Genomic DNA, 14054 nt, shown 5'->3' on the forward strand with positions numbered 1-14054 from the left:
AATTTAAGAATTTATTCCAGCCTTCTGCATTTCCTTCCTTTGTTGGTCAGGCTCTAATCTGTGCAAACAAATTGTAGGCATGGCTGAGAATTTGGTCATTTGGCGTTCTTTTGGGGCATGTTACCCTTTAGACCTCTGGGAGTCTTTCTGCACTGTTTTATCATGAGGTTTTTACCTGACTTTAAAAGAAATGTTACACTAAAGAAAAATAAATGCTAAGCGGAAGCAATAGCATTATTAAGAAGCAGTGGAAGAACTTGAGGAAAAAATAAATCCCATGTGGAAGTGCTTCAGATTTAGATATTTTTCCCAGTAGGTTTAGTTACATTTACTAACAGGATTATATTCTTGAGTGGCAGGCTCATCAACTCGCCTTCAGCTTTCCACCCCAGAGCCACTGGCATTTCCTGTACTCAAACAGTTATGGAACAGAGGAAAAGGAAAAAAAAAAGATTTCATTTATCTCTTCAATCTCTCAGTTTGAGTTGATTAGTTTTGACATTGTATTTTGTATCGGTCATTTGTATTCATAAAAGCATCACTAGAGCCCGTACAAATTCAATTTGCCCTCCAAATATGTATGTGTGTGTGCATACATATACAAATATGCATGCATAAATATATGCGACTGATGAACAGATAAGATAATAGGGCCTAGGACTTCCCAGTATTGCTTGGATCTAGGAGTGCCCTAAGGTGTTGCTGAGCACTAGATGCCCTTGACTGGCAGCAGTGGGACATCACACTGTTTGTGGCACAAAAACAAACGCCAAAGCAGCGGCTCAGAGCAGCATGAAGTCCTCTGCTCAAGTCGGCGCTCCCTGAATGAAGCTTTAGGCTGGCTAATGCAAAGAGAGATCAATTCTACTAGTGGAAATTGGAGAGGACAGAAAATATTTTGATTTTATAAAGCACCCCTCTTCCAGCAGTTACTCTTCAGTTCCCTACAGAAAAGCACGAGAAGTGTTAATGACGGCACAGGCAACTGTTGGAGCCGATGTGCACTTAGCAGCAGCACAGGATAGAGTACTTAGAGAAGAGAATGATGGCCAGGGCACAAAGGTTACCTCCTGCTGCTTGGGGGAAAAAGGGCAAAATATAATACATGCTTTTAGACACCAGAGCAGAGCAGGTTTCTTCTCTAAATGTGTGACTGCAGAGAGAGATGGACTCTCTCCAGAGTAAGGAACCCCCCCAGACTGCTTGATAAACTTTCCCCTGGTGCTCTCCATCAACTCTTTGTGTTACCTTTTCCAAAAGTTGGAAAATTTCTTCAGTTATATGTGGACCTCCTTGTACCCACATTAATTAGGGCAATGACAGCTATAATGTCAGAGGCTGTAATTACAAATTCCCATTTTCACAAATAGGTTTCAGGGATGAAATTATTGGAATCAAGTTAAATTCTTTCATTTCGGAAAGCAAAATTTGTAACAGCCAAATCTCTTAAATACACTGTTTTGCAGGACTTCATTCCTACAAACCAGCCAGACTGTATCACTTCCAAAGATTAGCAAAGGTGGAGAAGAGAGGCAATTAAACACTTCACAGCTCCAAATGGATGGCCAAGCAAGATGTTATATTTCCAAAACAGATACTAAACATCTTTACGTGTTGAACTCAGCATGGCTCTAATGTACATTTGATTAAAAAGGGCATATATTTCCTCTTTTCTCTGCAGAAGCCTAGCCCCTACAACTAGATTTAGTTTGTTTCATTGCCCAGAGCTCACAGCTCCAATCATTAGACAAATGTGTCAAGGAACAGAAAAATCTGCTATGATCTTGTCAGTCAAACTTTGCAGCAAGAACAGCTGTATTGCAATACTGAGTAAGTGCTGAAGATGACCTAGCACAGAATATCTTACAGTCTGTATAATAAGAGTCTTTTTAGGAACTGCTTTATTGAATGAGGCTGACAATCCACCTAGCTGGCTGTCCAGGCTTTGACATGTCTTGGGATGATTTTTTCTGAGAGGTTTGAACTTGTCATCCTGTTACATAGCACTTTTGTGCCAGAGAAGGAAGTATGCTATTACTCCATACAGCCAGTTTATCACCTGAGGCCTCAAAGCAAAAGCTATTGCCCAATTTTCATGTGCAGTTAAAACTGCAGATCAGGCACATTTTTGTCTAGAATCTTTAAAGTCAGACGTGTTCACTGTTTTTTGTCTATCAGGGTCCTCTATGACATGATAATGAATTTCATACACTGGGGCAAGCTAATTGGAATGGCACTTGTGTCTATGAACTTTGATTTTGTTGACTTGCAGTTTTATGAGGTTGCATTTTGATTTTGGCTTAGCATGATGGAGCACCACTGTCAGTGTAACATGAAATCTCACACACTGTAATTTCTCCTCACTTTTTCCTTCCTTTGGGATCAAGCAGTACAGAGATATAATTATCTGCAGGCCTAAGGAATCCCCAGAGACATGAAAAAATCTGTGTTTCATAGAGTTGGGAGGAATTCTCAGTACTGGCAGTAGGCAAGCTTGCCAACACGCCATGGCATTGCACAACAGTTCCTCTGAGGCTTGCTGACCAGACTCTAGCTCCTGAGAAGAAAACAGTATTGCAGACCTAGAAAAATGCCCCCTGCCAGAGGGCAGAGAAACCTGCCAGGTTTTCAGTGGGCTATAAATGAAGGAAGAAGCTCTGTTTAAAGCTCAGAGGATCTTCAGCCTGTTGCTGACAGATTCCCAGCCTAGTACACGTGGGGCAGCACACATTGACTAGAGCAGAATAAATGAGAGAGTGGTTAGGCATGTTGGATTTCAAATCACATATTCACTTGTCCCTTGTTGTCCTTTCATACGTGCTAAGTGACAGACTCCACTTCTCCACTCCCTTTCTTTGCATTTCACATGGGACACGAGGAACCGAACAATCTCTTCTGGAACTGCCCAGAGCACAGCAGGAACAGCTTTTGCTCTGCATAGCCACAGACACCAAAAAAGTCTGTGATAGCTTTGAACAGCATTCACATTTATACTGAAGAGCTATTATGCTGTTTTGGTCTTAGAAAGCTGTTCTGCTTTTTCTACGGTTTGTTTTTTGTTGTTGTTGTTGCTGTTGTCTGTGTTCATAGAATCAAATGTGATCTTATTAACATTCATTAAAGAGAAGGAATAATTCCTCACAATCTGGAATTTTGGATGGCATTTGAGAAAGGCCGCCCATTTCCTGAAAACACAAGGCTAAAAAGCTAAGGAGTAAACCCAGGTCAAAGCCAACAGGACTATTTCAGGGGTGACTACTGGGATTTCAGCATGACTCATGCACCTAATAAAACCCTTGTTCCCATCCAAGAAGGCTCTAGGGTAATTTAGTTTAACTGCCTGGTTTCTTTAGATGAGGGAAGGACATGGAGAGAAAGAACCCAGCCTAATAGCCCCATGCCTGTTTCTTCCTATATCCAATGTATGGCTTCTGTGTGAGCATGGGACCACCAGAAAAGGCCTTGCTCCTCCTTCTCCTAACTACTAAGTCAAACGAACCAAACACCAGATATTTGGAGCATTTCAACCAAGGTCATATGCAGCCGGTACCCTTCCTGGACCCCAAAGCAGAGTGTGTTTTCCTCAGGGCCCTCCGGCTGTCTCTGCCCTCCTGGGAAACGCATCCCGTGCGCCCTGCCTGGAGGCAGCTGCGTGAGGAGGACTGCCTCAGGGTTACAGCCTCCTCACCTGCAGGTCCTGACGGGAGCCCCAGACAGGTCACAACACACAGAATGTGTGATGTTGTGCTCAGGGAAAGCAAAACCGAGCCCTTCAGATTTTCTGTTTCCCTACAGAGAAGTAAAACCTTTCCCTCCATTTTGCTGCGAGCAGCCTTGACATCGAGCTGACATCTTTACCCCCGCTGCAGAGAGCTACAGAACAAGCACGTTATCGCAGCTCTTGCTTCCACGGCCCTGGGCCTTGTGTTTATCAGCCGGGAAGCGTTTTGCTTGCAGCATGCACCGATGCACGTGTCCGGCCATTTCCATTGTCCTTTAGTGCTCTTGTCACAGCCGCAACGGCATAAATTAAAGCGCCTGCTCCCTGTTTTACTGCCCTTGAGAGGGGAAAAATATTCCTGAAGGCTCCGGTTTCACAACTGATTGACTTCTTGTTTTTCCCTCGGAGCGGCCGGAGGGGAGGCTGGGTGCAGCCCTGTCATGTGGAACAAGTACTTTTTCTCCCCGTTGCCATGGTGACTGAGCCGCCCGGCTGATCTGGCTCCAAAAGGTGCAAGCCAGCACCAGGCCGTCAAGCCAGAGGATGGAAAGGGGAGGGAAGGAGAAGAGAGAGGCAGCATCTTTATTTTAGGGTGTCACGACAGCATTTTCAGCTGGTGAATTTTCAAAATATAAGCCATAAAGAGATAAATTGCAGATATAACCACTGTTCTCCAATAATTTGTTTCTGAGGATTTTGAACACGGCAATGTGGGTTGATGTCTACATATCCACTAACTATAATATGTATACACAGTACACTTGTTAAGGTAAGTGGCTTGCTCTATCTTGAACTTTTCTTTTCTGTAATACAGGTCCCATGCAGTAATAAACAACATGAATTTCAATTTCACCTCCTGGTCTTTATCCTATTTCTGTCATGGTCTCAAAATCATGCTGCACTGGCATGAGCCAGAAAAAAAAAATTGCTTACAGCTGCAAGAACTTGCAGGAAAATGAGCTCTTTCCAAATAATGAGCTATTAACCCCTGTCACTGCTGCAGAGTCATTGCAGTGGTGTCAGCCACTGCTATGTCAATAAATAACTACGCAAATTAGAAGTGGATGTAAATTCGTTTCTGTAGATAATTCCTCTTTGATATAAACTGGAACAAATCTGAGTAACTGGATGAAAACACAGTTGTGCTGAATTTGGCTCAGCAGAAAGGAAAGTAGAGGTCCTTAATTTTAGGTTCTCTCCCTAGTTAGCACTATTCACATGCTCATTATTTGGGTCAGAATATAGCTCGTTGAATTGTTTTCCAGAGATATTTCTGGAGCTAGCAAAATCCTTTTGCCAGTCAGGAAAGGAGGGAAGCCCGTGTGGGTACTGAAGGCAGACTTACGGATCAAAGGCCGCCAGCAAGAAGTTCAGCAGTAAGCTGATGGATTGCTCCACATTGATCTGGTGGGTCGTCGGCATCCGTTTGTTGAGCTGGTAGAAAATCGTCGAAATCACAGCTTCAAGGCGAGCCACGTTCAGTTCGATGTTGGGGTCCAGGTTGTTGAGGGCATTTTCTCGCAGTGCTTCTATCACGTTCCAGATGTCCACCAGGTGCACTAGGGGACAGCACACAGACAGTCAGGGGGACACACTCCTGAGCACACCACACCGTGGGGATAACACCATCATGCAGGACATGATCTTTGAATAATGAAATGAATGAATGCGTTTTCCATCATTGAGAAACTTGGCAAAGGGAAGAGCAAATAAAAATCAAATCCGTTAATATGCAAACAATATATTGATATAATTAGCTGCAATAAGTACAACTTCAGCTCAGGAAATCACTTCTCATTGTATAAAGTGTTCAAGTAAAAATCTATATTTTACTGAAATCACTGGAAGGTAAACATATGCTAATTGTTTTTCTGAACCATGCCTCTATGAATACCCATTCAGAAATTACTCTTAGATATTAATTTGCATAGCAGATGGGCTTTTCGGAAGATCCTACGAATACTAAGTGCTTAACACACACTGACATTTTGAAAATTCTTTTCAGCAATTTGTACTGAAGGCAAAATATTTTACAGAAACAGAATTGCAATTGAGTCAGGGTAGACAAGCCACATTTAAATAAAGTACACATAAGGAGCGATCCCAAAGTCATATTTTGGTCTTCTAAATATATTTGCCAAATGATTTCTTAAATCTCTCTCTTTGATAAAGTCCTGGTCTAAGCTGAATTTCATGGGGGCTGGTTTTGCCTGCAAGGACAGCTTAAAGGACAATCTCTGCTCAACCCTCACATTGTATCTGAACAAAAATCTTGTTTGCGTAGCACTGTTATTGTGACAGTATGATCAGCTTGCTGCAAATTGGCATTTCTTGAAATGGTGGACCCTGCCAAAAATTAAAAAAACCCACACTCATTCGAAATCTGGATTTAGTTCAAACTCGAACTCAAAGAATCATCTCTCTCTTTCTCTCTCTCTCTCAGTCTTAAGTATTACCTTCTTTCCTACTAAATTTTCAATGGAAAACAAACCATGAGGCTCAGGGTGAAAATTCTTTCTTTTTACTAGATAAAGTACTGCACAGTTCCTATTACTTAGCATGGCGATATGTCTTCGTTTCAAGAGCCACCCATATCTGGAATCCACCATTTTATTGTGGATAGAGAAATTTAATTCTAATCCTCATCATTATATTTTTACTTGCGTGGTTTGAAGGCAGTGTCTCAGACTGCAATGTGACATGATAGTCTGGTGGCAGAGAAATGTAAACTGTCACTAGCTAGATAAATGAAACCAGATATACATGTATTGTCTTTTTACTTAGTCTAGAATTTTTCCCAGTGATTGGGTTTCTTTCCTTCTACCTTAGGGGAAAAAAAAAATCTGCTACTGCCGTGTAAGCTGCAACACCCAAGGAGGAAAACAGAGCATACAGGTGAGTGACAACAGCAGCAGCAACTGTTTCAGGCATTATACAAAGCACTTTTCCACTTGATTGGGAAAAACTGCAAGATGTTACACTTAATTGTTTATTTGGCCTTTGTACTAGAAACTTCTATGGCTGACCTTGTATGCTGTCAGGAGATTGTCTTGAGAGACGCATCCTGAATTAAGCCAGGCAGGGGATCACACAACTTCTCTTTGGATCCTTTTAATACAGCCATGACCATTCCCATTCAACCAGTTTTTACTGTCAAGTTGCCACTAAAATAATCTGTGTAAATGGGAGATGAACAATCCCAAGGAAGACAGCTGGCACATATTACCTGCCCCGTTTTGGGAAGCTTCTCCACATGGCTCAGGGGATGGAAGAAGTCATCAGAAAGCAGGCCATTGTATGGTACATGAGAGTTTTGTATGGAGAGAAGAGTTAATGAGAGTTTCCTACTCTGGGCCACCAGTATAAGGCAGCCAAGGAAGAAATACAGAGCGATATGCTGAAAGATGCAGCTAATAGCCAAACCATAGGCCTGTATTTTGTGGCCTTATTAAGAAGGGAAAGGCAAGCAGAAAGCAGAAGGCTAAGTGTGATATTTCCCCCAAGGTCTATCTGCTGCTGTCCATGAGGATGGTCCCTGGTAGTTCAGACAAGTAGATTAAGGAGAAGGTCCTTCCACAAGCAGTGTCACCAGGAGGGCTTCTGGGTGCTGGGGTATGCATGCAACCTGTCAAACCTGGGCTGCAGCTACACTGGAAAGGTGGCAAAGAGAGAAATTACAAGGCATAAGGAACAGCAGAAAGGGAGACATATGTATGCAGATGGCTAACCTTAACTTGAGGCTCCACTACCAAGAGAGCAACCCCAGAAAGAGCATAAACAGGGTTACTAGATGAGCAGCACTGCTGACAGAGGCAGAAATTACTAGGGCAACCCTATCATAAATACTGAGTAAGGTTGTAAAATCAGCACCATTGTGGCCAGTGGGAAAGGAATAAACAGGGACAGGCTGTTTATTTGGGAGTGGATGAGACTGGTAAATGAAAAAAAAAAGAAAGAAAATAAAACGTGGCAGTGGAAAAAGAGAACATAAAGAGTAATAAATCATGTCATCAGGGCTGCTTGAGCGTACATCTCAAGCAGCCTCAAACTTGATAGGTGCAAATGAACAAACACATAGATAAGCCCCTTGTTCTGGCCATTTGCATACCTGGTTTACTTCTGCAGTTGTGGGGAACTGCAATGGTTTTCCTAGCATTGGTAAAAGGCCATCCAGGCAGGATGAACCAGACATCCAGGCTCCCTAACAGTGAGAACTGAACACAGCATTCTAACTTTAATTGCCGCATCCTATTAGCAGAAAACACTTGAGCATGGAGGAAAACACCTGGCATAAGGAATGAAGTGGAAATGGGGCATGGTGTCTTTATTCTTCATGTGATCCACTACTGATATTACGTGGCTGTCTAATTTTCATGAGTTTCTCCTTTTCCCACTGATACTATATTTCCCATAAGATAATCATACCCAGAGTTAGTTTCGGTGATGGTCCTCAGAATGGAAATATCCAGAGGCTAGCAGAGGTGGGACTAATAATATCAATACACTAACACATTTGAGAGAAATATATTGTTTTTAGCACTAACTTTAACTTGAAAGACTCACAGGCTATCCTGGTATTCATTGGTATGCCACAAAGGTAGGGCATGTGTCTAAGAAAGTGATTTAGTGGAAATTACATAGCAGTAACTGTCCCCCACCCACCATAAAGTATTAGTCTCAAGGAACTGCTGTGCGTTTGCACCATAAATAATTTCACTTAGGCTTTTTTTCCAGAAACACTTTGGTTCCACTTGAAGCCAAATAAACAACAATCCTACTGCACCATTTTATTTTTCATTTTACTCATGAATTTCTAATCTCTTTACAGAGGCTAGAAAGCAACGCTTCCTGGAGGAGGAAATGAAAGATGGACAAGATCCAGACTTTTTAACAAGATCTGCTAATTTTAAAAATATATGTTTAAATGCCTAGCAGAAAACCACAAGGAGATATTGTTAGATTGCTGTACGGAGGACTGAAGACCCTGGCCTTTACTCAAGTCAGCTGTTATGGGCAGGATTTTGCCCACCTGAATTTAAATGTTAGAAAACAGATGTCAAGTGTCAGCTGGTGATCAAGGCTCCCTCTACGACTGGTGAAAGGAACAGGCATCCAAAACGGCTGTTTGGAGACAAGTGGGATGAGCAGTGCTTTGAAGGTGCCTCTGTTTCTTCATTGACTACAAAGCGTGCGGGAGCTGTGACCTCAGGGCTGGCAAGGTTAACGGAGACGAATCCCACACCTTGTTCTTTAAACGTCAAGAAAAGATGTCTTTTCTGTTCTGACTACCACATGGCCTAGAATAATTAGTTTTTACAGAAAATATGAATAATAAATATTGTGATCTGTATAAATAGCTACCAGATCCTGTCATAGCCACAGCCTCCGCATCCCTTGACCTAGCACAGATTGCATCTGGGTCTAGTACCCTGCTGAATACTATTTTTAAAAAAATTTACTCATGTAGTAAGCAGGCTTAAGTATTATATCATGTTGCCAAGTCAACCTATCAATGCTGGGAAAAAGCAGACAAAAACACAGGCCTCTGTAAGCTCCTCTTTATCCATTTGTACTATTAGAAACTTATGACAGTATCAATCTACAGCTAATAAGGTATCTGTAGGGTCACACCCTTTTTAATATAAGAACAGAATGATAATCCTGAAAACTCTCATTTTAATTTTCATCCTCTCTGTTGCCCATTTCCTACAGCATCTGTTATGCCATGTATTTATTCATCCATCCCAGAGATTGTCTTAACCTCACTGAAGATGGCATTTCTCCTTACTTTGTACATATTACACATAGTGCAATAAAACCTGAATCTGATTTCTAAGTTCTGTGGTGATAGGAAGTTTGCTGCAAAACTAGCTTATGGAAGCAAGAGAGCATTCTTTCCCCTATAATCTGACCTAATGCCTTGCAATGTAATTCTTATCTTTTTTTTTTTTTTCTTCACAGCTACTGTTGCTGCTTTTGCTGCCTTGCCCACATTTCCCCCTAAGAAGGGGATTACCCCTCAGCATGAGGAAGATGCCCTTTCTGAAATGGATCTCCTAAGCTGCAGAAATCTGGCAGTTGTTTTTACAGTGCCACCAAGCTATCATTAGACATTAGGAGAAAAAGCAGCTTGTGTATAGCAACTATGTAGAATAAAGCAACTCAAAACCATACAGCCCAGCCAAACTCCAAGGACCCTTCCTTCAGGAAGGCTGCCCACTCTACACTGCAGAGCTACCCAGGTATAGCAAATCTTCCTCATCTGCCTGCTGTCTGGAAAAAATGTAGTCGATTTCCACAAGCAATTGCTCAACTAGCATTTCCCCTCCGATTTTTTGTTGTGATTTCTGAAGTCGTGGCTATGCTAAACATCTGCATTATTAGATCTTTTACAGCAAACACTGTCTGCTAATTTAACGTTTATATGAGATTAAATAATATTTAAAGACTGCCGAAGTTGTTTCCGTATTTGAGCACATTCAGCAACAGACAGTGATTAGTGAATGTAAATAAAATTCAGTATCCGTTCAGACAGAAGTGGGACGAGGCAGATGAACAGCACTGCAGATGGCTGCCCTTCACTTCTCCACAGCAATTGTTAGTAACAAATGCACACTTTGAGGAGACACGGCCCAAATTGCAGAGAATTAAGTTTAATGCATGAAAATACACTCCAAATAACAAATGTTATTTCCTTCAGTGAACTCCTTCACCTGTTAAAACAATACTTGGAGAGTGACTGCTACCAGCACGTTGTAAATGAATTAGTCTGTCTCTTTTGCAGCATCTAAGTGTGGATGGAAGATGTCTGACTCACTTTGAAGGAGTTTTGCATTTTCCTCTAACTGAAAAGCTTTTAGAGATACCCCTGAAGTTTTACATCCTGCCCTTCTGCTTTTACTCGTGTTCAGAACATCTTTTCCTATCACCTTTTACTACTTCATTACAATGAAAAACAGTAATTAGAAGTCACAGTGCAGAATTCCACCATCCTACGACTCTGTCAGCAGGTTGATTTGTGGAGGAGGTGTAGTCAATATACTGGGAGAGAGGAGAATTTTGGACAAAACGATGTTGTTTACTACAAATATACATGGTAGTTTTACTGATTTTGAACTTCATTCTTTAGCTTCTTCATTAGGAGAAAATCAATGTATTTTTAATTTAATGGCTATTTACAAGTAGTAGTTTTCTGTTTGGTAGATAAAGATGTATCAATAACCAAAATGTGAGAGGAGAGATGGACTACTCCCATTTTTTTCAGCTTAAAGCAAAGAAATTAAAATTTATTTGTAAGGTGAAGAATGAAGTCTTGTTTCCATCATTTGGTTTATTTAGAATCACTGTGATATACAGAGGCTGTGAGATATAGATAATCTTGGATATATCACTAATCTCAAAGGCAGAAGATTACTTCAAACATCAGTTGTCAAAAATGATGTTGCTCTAAGCAATCATATAAAAGAAAACTAGTGGAAGTTTATCTTCTAAGAAATAAAATAAAATAAAATAAAATAAAATAAAATAAAATAAAATAAAATAAAATAAAATAAAATAAAATAAAAATAAGATAAAATTAAATAAAATAAAACCCAAACCAGTCTGTGTGCTTAAGCTTTCTTTGCATTAAACTGATCTACTTATGCAAAAATCCTCATCTCTTCTCCTGTATTTTTGGTATTCCACCTGAACCATGAACTCTACAATGCTATCTTTCCATTTATTATTAAATGAACGTGGAAGAGAAGATTACATTTAATCAAACAAGGGAAGCGTCTAAATTAGGGCTTTAATAATCAATTCAAATTTATTTAACATACAGTAGGTCTAACTAAATCTAAGTTAAACATGCCAACAGAATAGCTACAACAGAATTCTGCCTTGACAGATGTTTGTTTGTTGGTGAATAGATGAAAAACATTTTAAAAAGCATTTATCTCAATTATTTCTAAAATCTAAGGTGACATTTCATTAAAAAATTTAGTTCAGCAATGGTCTTACAGACATGCCTGAGCTTAAACATACTAGCACTGTCACTTGAAATTGGTGGTACTTGTATGCCAGGTATTTCACACAGATTTCATTAAAAGTGACAGGTTTATGCATCCTTGTCCTAACAATACGCAAAATATTATAAAATATGTTAGATGATTCTTCTTTTTCAGACTAGAATCTGTGAATGCATTGCAAATCAGGGTGCTGGAGCCGTTTGTCATCATTGTTGTTATGAGGCCCTGGAAAGTTGCTCACTCTTCCTGCTCCTCTCCTCTTTCCTGCTGCCAGGGGGGTAGCAGAGCACTGCGCAAGGTGTGTTTTCCCACGAAACGACACCTCTTTGTGGCCAAGCTGCCCCTCAAATCCAGCAGCCACAGCATGCTAGTGAAAGCTTTATCTACGTGTCCTACTGCTACGCAGACGAATTTGCCAGCTACAGTGGTTTGCAATGTTTCACGTTTTCTGGTGCCAAATTACATGAAAAAGAAAATATACCATGGTGTTGCTGCTGCTCAGGGCGATAAATGGGGTATGCAGCTCTTTGGCTGGGTATGTCTGGTGACAGATGCCACCCTACATGGCCTGGCACACCCAGGCTATGCTCATTGCCCAAATATCTGAGCCTGCACTCTGCCTACACTTGGAAACATCCTCTATGCTCCTGTTTCCACTCCCACATCTCTTGAGCTCCTCCTCTACCTCTCTTATCTACCTCTCTGCTGCCAGACAGTTTATACAGCACAGGGATTTCTAGCACAGCTGGGCACCCATTAGGCAGCTAACCCAACAAGCTTAGTGTGCCCTGGGCTACTTCTGACTGCTCTGAAAGCTGTTAACAGCTCTTGGGCCTTTGCTTTCCAAAAAGTGAGAGTAGTGGACATCTAGGTTGTCAGTGCATATATGAATTTGTCATTATCAAAATGTATTTCATTGCATCTTCCTTCCATTTCAAGGGATTTCTAGGTTTTGCAGATGTAGTGATTGCAGAGTAAAAAATATAAGCTTAAAAAAGTAATTAAAAAAATGTTCAGAATGCTTACTGCCATGCTATTCCGATCCCCAAATGCTTTAATTCCTACGGAAAATTCAGGGTACTACACAAAAAGAAATCTAAAGAGTTTAGATATCTGTGTTGTAGCTCTATGTAGTAGTTTGAAATAGGATGATTCACTGATAGATTGATAACCCAGAGTAACCAGAGCCAATATTTACTTCTTTCTTTGTAAAATTGAAGTCTTGTCAAAGACAGCCCATCTGGAGCTGAGTTTGGCAGGGGATGTAAAGGGTAACAAGAAAGGCTTCTACAAGTACAGCAGCAGCATAAGAAAGATTTGGGAAAATGTAGGCCACTGCCCTAATACTGGGGCTGAAGCTGTTGAACACCTTCATTAATGGCCTGGATGATGAGACAGTGTGCACCCACAGCAAGTTTGCAGCTGATGAAAAACAAGGAAAAGGTGGCTAGTGTACCTGATGGTCGTTCTGCCATTCAGAGGGGTCTGGACAGGCTGAGTGAGGTGGGACTGTTCAGCCTGGAGGAGAGAATGCTCAAGGAGATCTTATCAGTGTGTATAAATATTTGATGCAAGGGAGTAAAGAAGATGGAGCTAGACTCTTCTCAGGGAAAGGACAGTGAAAGGATGGAAAGCAATGGGGCACTACTTAAAATTCAACAAAGTCAATTTAAACGTATGGAACAAAACGTCAATGTTAAGGCCACCAAACACTGTGATAGGTTGTCCAGAAAGGCTGTGGAGTCTCCATCCTCAGAGATAACCCAACTGGACATAGACCTGAGCAACCTGCTCTAGGGTGACCCTGCCATCTGTTGAGCCACCGATTTTCTCGAAAGCCATTGATCAAGTAAGCTGAGCTCCAAGTCCCTTTTCTGATACATGCAGGCAGACTGGAAAAAAAACAAAACAAAACAAAAACCAACCAACCACAAACCAAAAAAATAACCACCAGAGCCTGCCCTGAGGCACCTTGAACACTTGAGAAAGAGTCCTCTGCATCCTCAAGGTGTTTTGTGTCAGGCATACAGAGGGCAGGTGTGTGGTGTACACTAGCTCAGCAGATAGCTGGAGTACGGCAATCCACTTCTGCCTACCCACCCCACTGATGGATTCCCACAGCGAGGAGTAGTGTGCGGATAAGTAACTAAACACTCAGACCAACCAACTGAAACATCCTTCTTCCAAACTACGACGCATATGGAGCAATTCAGACATTCTTGGTCTCCCTGAATTCATGCAGCTCACCTGCCCACATGGCACACGTCCCAGAGGACAATCTGGACTTTGTGCAACATGGAGCTTTGAGTCAGTCTGCCCAAGCA

General features: G+C 41.3%; 1 protein-coding gene across 29 annotated transcripts in view; it reads right to left on the bottom strand.

Moving 5' to 3' along the window:
* DTNA (dystrobrevin alpha) overlaps nt 1–14054 on the bottom strand; it is a 217152-nt gene that overhangs the window by 63300 nt on the left and 139798 nt on the right. For all 29 annotated transcript variants that reach the window (XM_068671740.1, XM_068671743.1, XM_068671742.1 and 26 more), the window contains one exon: nt 5067–5280. In XM_068671740.1, the coding sequence (XP_068527841.1) occupies nt 5067–5280 (214 nt within the window). The remainder of the gene's footprint in view (nt 1–5066; nt 5281–14054) is intronic.

The sequence above is a fragment of the Anas acuta genome, chromosome 2, assembly GCF_963932015.1.
Source record: "Anas acuta chromosome 2, bAnaAcu1.1, whole genome shotgun sequence".
Taxonomy (NCBI): Eukaryota; Metazoa; Chordata; class Aves; order Anseriformes; family Anatidae; genus Anas; species Anas acuta.